Source organism: Gavialis gangeticus, unplaced genomic scaffold (genome assembly GCF_001723915.1).
Source record: "Gavialis gangeticus isolate Ggan-Ray unplaced genomic scaffold, GavGan_comp1, whole genome shotgun sequence".
Lineage (NCBI taxonomy): Eukaryota > Metazoa > Chordata > Crocodylia > Gavialidae > Gavialis > Gavialis gangeticus.
The window spans coordinates 91,057,820-91,066,922 of record NW_017729022.1 but is presented as its reverse complement, the minus strand read 5'-3'; the positions used below and the strand labels follow the sequence as shown (position 1 = coordinate 91,066,922).

The 9,103-nt window shown below is 40.4% G+C and overlaps 1 protein-coding gene across 1 annotated transcript in view; it reads right to left on the bottom strand.

Moving 5' to 3' along the window:
* PIK3C2G (phosphatidylinositol-4-phosphate 3-kinase catalytic subunit type 2 gamma) overlaps positions 1 to 9,103 on the bottom strand; it is a 448,194-nt gene that overhangs the window by 340,093 nt on the left and 98,998 nt on the right. The window contains exon 11 of the mRNA XM_019515837.1: positions 474 to 669. Coding sequence (XP_019371382.1) covers positions 474 to 669 — 196 coding nt within the window. The remainder of the gene's footprint in view (positions 1 to 473; positions 670 to 9,103) is intronic.

The following is a 9,103-nucleotide window of genomic DNA, read 5'->3' as shown; positions in this document are numbered from 1 at the left end:
TCTCATTGGCTCCATTAAAAAGGGTTCAGCCCAGAGTTGTTCACAGTCCTAGAACCATATTCATATTTATTCCTAGCCTTTGGCCAGGGCTGTCCCTAGGGATGGGCGAGTGGGGTGGCTGTCCCAGGCCCGCTTCTTGAGGGGCCCTGAGGACAATCCTGTACAGTCCTTGCTGCAGGGCAATTTTCTTTCTCAAACTAGATTTAAACTTAACCCAAGCTATTCTGGTGGCATCACAAAAGATCTTTCTTGGGTGCAGCAACCACTATAAGGGATTGAGGATCATAGAATCATAGAAAATTAGGGTTGGAAGGAACCTCAGAAGGTCATGTAGTCCAACCTCCTGCTCAAAGTAGAACCATCCCCAACATAAAATTATAGAACATTATGGTTGGAAGAGATCTCAGGAGGTCATCTGATGGTCATCTGAGGATGCAGGACCTCTTTTTAGGGATACTATTAACACCTCTTACCTTTTCACCCAGGCTTCGGGGATGTTATGGGCTGCATAAATAATGAAGCCAAGGTGGGAATCCAGGTTGACATCAGCACACACAGGGCTGCTAGGGATTATTGCAGGCTGAAAATTTGTATCAAAGCTTCTGCTGTAAATATAGATGAGGTGGGAGATGGCTGCAGACAGCTCTGTCACAATGTTCTCTATTAAGACTGTGGGGAGAAAAGTAAATAAAGGTTAGCAACAGGTCATCTATGAAGAAGCATATTTATCTTAAGCCATCAATGATGGCTTTGAAATTCTGCCTAATAAAATTTAATTAAAGTGACATAACCAACCTAGTGAAGTCAATTAGCCATCTGTGCTGCAGAAACCAGCCTTAGCTCTTTTCTGGTATTTATCATCAGCAGACTTTTATTACAGTATCATCACATGAGAGCATTTTCAGAGGAAGACTTTGCAAACTACACTAAGTCTGTGTGCTTCAGATGTGTTAATTTAAGTGTCTAATTCTATAATACTAATTCTCAGTCTGTGAGGGTATTTGTTATTCAGTTGTTCTGTAAATTCTGCAGCTATGCAGTTCTTTTATCCAGGGAAATTGGCAACACAGTGGATGTAGTAAAAACAGTGCAAGAATCTATGTTTAATACACCTATATGTTAATAAGTGATGCAACTGTATTTGCATATGCAACAGACAATGAAACAAAACCCAGAGGAGTTTTCCACCTATTGACTCCTCTGTGAAATCCTATGAAATATGAACTTTCATTTCTACCCAGCAGAACTTTTATAATCTTTTCTCCAATGCCTGATGAAGGGTATTCATGCCCAAAAGCTTGCAATTAAAGACATTTTTAGCAAAAAACCTTGTTGGTCTAATAAAAGATATCGTATCTACTAGGGGTACTGTTTGCCTTTTCCTCTAGACCTATACTTCTACACTTGGATATCCAATAGCTATAGTTAACAGTCAGACCATAGTGTTGGGTGCAGAAATATTTGAATGGGTTGTGAGATAAGTATATCTAACATAGGGCTATACTCTTATTTGCATCAGACCTTTTCTCACATAGCTCCAGTTTTCCCTTGCTTTATTTCTGTACTCATTGGGTATGTACAGTTAAGTCAATCTAAAGCCCAGGTGTGCAGGTTTTAAGCCCTGATGTGCAGGCATTGAGAGGGCTTAAATCATCCTAAAATTGATACACGCTATCTAAAATTAGTTCACCTTAGAGGTGAACTAACTTTCAAGTGACCTAAATTACCTCAATCTAAAATGAATTAACCTGCTTTAGTGAATGCCTGTACCTGTTCACAGCACAGCTCCAGGGCTGGGAAATCCCAACCACTAAACCCAGCTGTAGGGCTGTGCTGTTTGACCGGCCTATTTTTAGCCCTCCCCTCCCCCAGTCCCAGCCATAGATCCACCAACCTCTGCCACAGACCTGCCAGCCCCTACCCCCTCAATTTACTTAACTTGGGCTGCCAATGCTGCTCATGGCAGTGGTGAACGCCTATATACACTACTCCTAGTTTAGGCTTAGGCAGCTTAAAGTAAGCCAAGCACACCTAAAACAAGTCCTATAAATGCTTCTTCATACCCACTGGCTGTCTGCTTTCTACATTATTACAGCATGCAGGTATCCCCTCCCTTTTGTTGTAAGGGCTCTGTAAAAAACCTCTTTGTAGATTCTTGGTGATAGGGGACATGCTGAGAAAGAAAGGGGAGTACCAGAGCTTACACTTCAGGTATTGTTGTTTTTTCTAGACCAGACCATGCCATATTGTCACTAGAGCTGTAAATGTTCCCCACCAATATATCTTTCAATTTATTGGCAATCAAAAAACCCAGATACAAGGGCCACACTTGCCACCAGGCCTCATCCTTCCTGTTGTACTCTCTATACCACATGAGAGTCAACGGGTAGATATAAAGCCCTTGCAACCGGGCTATTACAACCAAGACATTTCCTGTGTTTGTGATATTTCTGAGACTCGGAAATGTCTGGAGTGGCATAAAGGGCACAAACTGGGATGCAGAATTACAGTCTGCATCTGGAGCAGATGCCCTGTTCAATCAAACTAGCTACATCACTTTTCTTCCAGCAGTTTTCCTAAAAGATCACTGACATTTTACTCATAAAAACCCTTGCTGAAGATCTCTTGCCTTTAAATTACCAAATAGAAAATCAGGACACTAAAAAAATGCTTGTCAAAACATCACAATGTAAATTCTAAGTAGTCTGATGTTACCACCATCTTTTCAATGCCCATACACTGCTCAACTGGAAACCTCTTGAAAAAGAGTCTTCGTTTCCTTGCATTTGCCTCTAAAGTACTATATGCATACATGGCACTGCACAAAATAATGTAACAAATATGCAAGAAATTTAATGAAATAAAAAGAAAAAAAGACAGGCAAGCAGGCAGACCACTTTATGTTATAATTTTCTCCAAGAATGATTAATATTTGAAGTTCCAAAAGAAGACACAAACATCTATAATATACCTATTTCCTGAGTACTGAAGCACAGGGGATATTTCTTTTTGACCCTGACTAATTTTCAACACTGAACTGAGAGGATCAATATCCCTTCCAATTTTAGCAGACATAGTATAAGTGTAGATGATAAATGTTTATACTGGGGTATACATTTTTGCAACTTTTTCAAAATCTCAACAGGATAAACACCCATATATTATAAATCACATTTGATTCTTTTCTTCCCTGCTAAGAGTTTATCATCTTGACATATCTTATCTTTGTTCATCTGTCCATACCCTAAGATTGCATCCCTTGTCTCAGTTTAACTGCTCTGTGCTGGACTTCACTTCTTCATATTCTCATAATTACAATGCAGGTCCAAATGTCAATATGCATGGGCACGTGGGGTAAAATTTTGTTATCTATGGACCTGAATCAGCAGAGTGCTTTTGTGTATGCTTTGCTTTAATGACATGACGTCTCACTGACATAATGAGACTGGAATGCATTCTTAGGTGCTTTTGCTGAACAGAGACCTAACATCTAACACCTCTGCCAACTACAAAGTTGTCCAGTAAAAGATATTACATCTCACTTGACAAATTTAGCCAACAGAGAGCTGTCTGGATGCAAGTACTGGCATTTAGGAGGGCGCTGGACTCTTCACTGATCTGAAGTTTGTAAAGATGATGCAATCTTGAAACCTTTACACGTCATCAGTCCTAGAGAAGTCAAAGGCTGCAAGATAAAGCCTAAAATGACTATAATTTTCAGGCTTTTCTGATTTCCTCATAAAAAGCTGTAAAACTGCTCAGAAAGAGCATAAAATTCCTGCTGTAAGCCATCACTTGTTGAAACATATCTTTTGGCCATTCAGCATTTCTTGGCTAATCACATGTTGCAAGCTCTAGGGCAATATAATATATGGAGAACAAGAGAATATACCCTATTTATCAAACAAACCATGTCAAGGAGAGAGTACTTCTTGCAATATCTGGATGAGCTTCATGATACTAGCACTCTCAATTTATATACTGATGAAAGAATTATGGTATGTTAAAATCAGCACTTCAGAGCTGAAGTGTGACTTCTGGAAAAGTCTCTATTGGTTGGACTTGCCTTGCAAAAATCACCATACAGTCATAAAGTTACCTTAACCACCCTTCAGGTGGTAGGGGGGGCAAATGTGAAAATGTGCTATTTTACATGACAGAAAAATTATCAAGTACAAGGCAAGCAGATGAGCAGAATTTCACATGGCTATACTAAATATTGTACACCAAATATAACTTGCAGGTGAGCAGACTGGTTTAGGTCTCAGAGTCAGAACTGAATGGAAAATGTTCCAAAAAAAGAAAAGCACTGGTGCTTCTTTCATCATAATGACTTAGAATGCTTTATGGCATCTTATCCCATATTTTGAGTACAGCAGGTTAGAATTGTTTCTCCAAAATACATTTTTCTGTTGGGAAAATGATAGTTGGTTGCAACCACAATTTTTCACAGACATATATTGATTTTGACAAAAATGTCAGGGCCAGGATGGAATATCTAATCAAAACTAGAGAGTGACATCACAAATAAGGACCCAAATGCCATCGGGCTATTATGGAGTGGATTTCTCTCTCTTCTTGTCATTTTTTTCATGACAAAACTGCAATAGATATAGTTTTAGTTCTGATATTGTGAAAAGCTCACATTTTTAACAAAAATAGAATTCTTGTTTTCTGAGCAGTCATAGTTTTGGGAAAATGTGCGAAGAATTTCTAAAGAGCAACATTAAGACTAATGTGAGAGTGAGTAGTAGGCACACATTTCCCTAGACACAGGTTCATTTGTCTTGTTTTTTTTTACTTCTGGTTCTAATTTGAATTTAAAATCCCTCTGCAGCTTCTCAGATGGAGTCAGCTATTTCTTCCCCTTTCTCACTTATTAAGCAAGGCATCAATTAACAAAATTAGAGACACAAACAGCTTAGCAAGTTTGCAAGCATCTATTACTCACAAAAGCTGGTCAGCATCTTTTTTTAACTATATTTTATAAGTTGTTATATAGGATTTGATGCAGTACATCAGTAGCAGCTTTGCATATGGAACATCCCAGAGGTCTGGAGCAGTGCTGTGCCAGTCATAGCAATGTGGTCAGCCACAACTGTGGCAGCAGCTATTTTTGCAGACTCCAAAGAGGTGCTTATGGCTGCTACCCTGGTCACCCCCTCAGTTATGATACTATATAGAGTGAATTAACTGGAATAAATTTAGTACTTCTAATATAATAAAAGGCTTAGTCTATCTGTCTGTCTGTCTGTCCATAACACTTCTGGCCAACTGTGTATGCACTGCCAAGAGGGTGGGTGGCGACTGGCTGCATGGCCTGGGCTGAATGGGAACAAGTTTGTGCTGCTGCTGGGAAAGTTTGGCAGTGGCGAACATGCCCCAACCATGCAAGCTGTGGGTCTTCCCCCCGACTCCTCCCTATCTGAGGGCAAAGGAGGGCATCACGGTGGCAGCAACCCCAGCACAGTGGATGGGGGTGGGGGGAGGCAGGCAGGGAGGGAGGGAGAACACGGGGGAGGCAGGCAGACAGGGAGTGGCAGAGTGGGGAATAGGGTCAGACCTGGAGCAGCAGGGGAGGGGGGGTGGAGTTGGGTCAGACCCGAAGTGGCTGAGGGAAGGGAGGAGAAGCGGGGAGTGGAGTTGGACCCAAAGTGGTGGGGGGGAAGGAGCGTGGAGCAGGGTTGGACCTTGAGTGGTAGGAGGGGTAGGGGGGGAGTGGGGTTGGACCCGAAGCAGAAGGGGAGATGGGGGGGAGCGGGATCTGCCCCAAAGCATCGAGAAGGGACTGGGGGTAGGGCAGGGCCAGATGAGGAGCAGCTGGGGGTGAGGGGGTGCAGCAGGGCTGGACCCAGAGTGGTGGGAGGGGGGAATGCGGGGGCGCAGGGCTATGTCCCCTTCACCCTCCTCCCCCATTGTCATTCTTGATGGGCAATTTGCTAGTATAAAATATTAAGCCATGTACCCACTAGCATTACCTTCTAGGTTTTGGAAAGCATATACCAGTTTATTATTTTTCCTAAAAGTATTTGCTTGCTTGCTTCCAGTTCTATTATTATATTTCTGCCTAGTGTTTCAGTCTGAGACTTTCGGTCAGCATGGGGATTGTGTTGTTGCAGTAGTAGGTTATGTCAGCTGTGTGCATGTTAAACATGCCCTCTGTGCTCCTGTACATGCACTCTCTCCAGGTACAGTATGCATATTTCTTGAATGGATTAACTGAATCCCAGAGAAAAGCTTCAAACTCTGGTAAAATCTGAGGACACAAGATTAAAGCTGCTCCTCCCCAGCTGTTATAAAAAAGGCAAAGCAAGGCCCTTGAATACAATTCCTAAACCTAATAGCCTAACTGAAACAAAGGTAAAGTCTTATAGCATTGTAATAATAATAAAAAGGCATGGTATTAAATTTGTGTGAAAAATAAATAAATTGGAACCTCCAGCTATTCTCATGAAGTTCCAGCACCGATCTGAGCTCTGATCCATTCTCATCATTCCTACTGACTGGAGAGATTTAAAAAGCCCCTAAAACACATAGGAATGATAAAATAATCTTTCATTATAATGCCACATTAGCTTATACCCACCTGTCCAGGTCATGAGATGTGGAAAGAATCTCAGTTTTACCAGTCTGGTCTTCTGCATACATATATGCTACCCTGTTATCACCATCTTGCACATAAGTAACTAGCTTTGCCGCAAAGCAACAGTAAGTCAAAAAACTTCAGGAGCAATTTAGAAAGGTGAAATATTATGGAGTGGAGCTGACTGAACAAAATTTATTTGGATTTTTGCTAAAAATTGGTCTTTTCTTCTAAGGAAGAAGTTTCAGAGAAAGCTTATACCAGATTTCCATGTTTTTTTAGCAAGGCACAAAAAAAATTCTTTTTTTATTTAAAAACCCAGAAAATTTCTAAAAACACCCCAGCTGACTTCCTGCCCTTCAGGCAGGGGGCTGGACTAGATGATCTTCTGAGGTCCCTTCCAGCCCTAATATCTATGAAACTATGAAACATTTGGGAAAGAAAAATCTTGATTTGCCATTACTTTTGAGTGTTTTTTTTTTTAAGTATTTATCATGTTCTTCCAGAAATTATCATCAAATTCCAGTGAGGTGAGGATTTATCAAATTTGTCCTTTTTAAAGTTTCATTAAAATGTCAACAATTCTACACAGTCAAGATATCCCAGCTTCTATATATCTGAGAAAAAGAAAAGAAAAGGTACTTCCAGAAGCATAAAGACAGATGTTGCCACTTGACCAGGTGTAAGCTAGAATTTCTGGACTGTCTCCAAAGCATGTATTGACAGAATCCCAATTCTCTTAGATTTGATGAAATCACTGCCTGAAGTCATGCATCTGCAACTGCTGTATAGACATTCATTTGTCAGTGTGTCAAAGAAGATGCATACGCTGAGTGTAGTATAAACTTGCTCTCTGTTTTTCCACACCTTAGACTTGTATCAAACCACAAAGCTAACTCTTTATTTAATTTGAATACTCCTATTCTGTATTTTATGGAAATAGTCTTTGCTGTAAAGAGGCAAGGAAGTCTAGAAATAGTACTCTCTCACCACAAATAGTAAGAAGGAAAAGGAAGTTTAAGTAGGAAAGGTTTAATAAGAATAGACTAAAAAATAAAGATAGATAGATCAAAAGGTGGTATGAATAGCTTGTCCTGGATTTAATTTATTTGTATTTCTTTGCATTAAAATTCAATGGAATAAATGAGCCCACGGTCAAAAGTGATAAGATGAACATGTCGTTGTATAACACTGAAGAATTCAATAAGGTTTAGGCTTTTGGTCCAGGGTCCTTGGCCTGTTTAATTAATGTAAACACAACTCATATCAGAAATAATTTTTTTTTTAAACCCTTAAAGGCGAATCCTCACCCCCCCAAAAAAAACAGAAATAGTTCAAATGTAAAGTGTTAAAAGACTCTATTTTAACACCATCTCCTATTCCCTTTCCCATTAGCTGTACAGAGGTTTTACAATGCACGGACAGAGAGAAACTGGTTCACAGTCTTTTAGTATGTATTGAGGAAAGTAATACCAATTCTTTATGTGGAAAAGAGGGAAAATAGTTTAAATGTGCTGAACCTGTTGTCCTTAAGAGTACAATCCTATTTCATTGAAGAAAAACATGCATGAAAGGCGAGAACAGCCAAGGCAGGAAGTGAAGAAACTGGGAGAATGCAGAGGTTCCCTGGTACAAATTCTTATTAGCAGACTCACTGCTTGAGAAAGGCAAGCAGAGCACACAATCTTATCAGCCATTCTGAACAACCTACACTTGCATTTAGGCTTTTGCAGATGATTTTTGGCTGACACTATAGTCACAGTTTTATGGCAGTGTTAAAATATAAGCAGTCTTAGATGATGAAGACTCTTTAGCAGAAGGCAGAGAGAGAAAAAAAGAGAAGAAATATGGGTGGGAAGGATAAGGAGAGGAGAAGAAAAGGGAAAGTTCAGGAAAAAGTCTCACATTACAGGTGGTCTCTGGGACTTAATTATACCTGGCAGAGGTGACAATGTCACCTCTTTGGCTTGGCCAGGATCAGGATATTCTGATAAAGGCCCAAGAAACCCAGAAGATAGGAAGGTGAGTCATGGTGGTAAGTCATGGTGGTAAAACTCACTCCTTCCAGTTCTGGGGGGCAGTTTCAAGTAACGTTTCCCCCCAGGCAAGCTTGCCAAATTAAAGACCTAGGTGGAAGAGCCCATCCTCACATGATTTGTTTGCTATCAAGTCTGGTTTTAGTCTGCTGATTTCCAGTCTGGTCCTCTTCATATTGAACAGACATTATTTTACATTCCCTTGTTTGGAGCAGTAGCCTTTTCTGTGTGGACTAATTTGGTTGTTCTATTTTAATTTTTTGATGACTTTTAGAAAGGATGTTATGGAACAGGCCGAGCTGAACTCCAGGAATGTGGAAAACAGGCCTCTGCACGGCATCACGAAGATACTGACAGGTTCTGACTTGCCACCAGTAAGGTGCAGCTAATAAAGGTACATTACAGAATGGATTCTGCAATTAAAGGTGTGCCGTCAACTGCAAAATGCTGGTGCTTTCTGACATAATGAAAAGGTGCGGTCAAC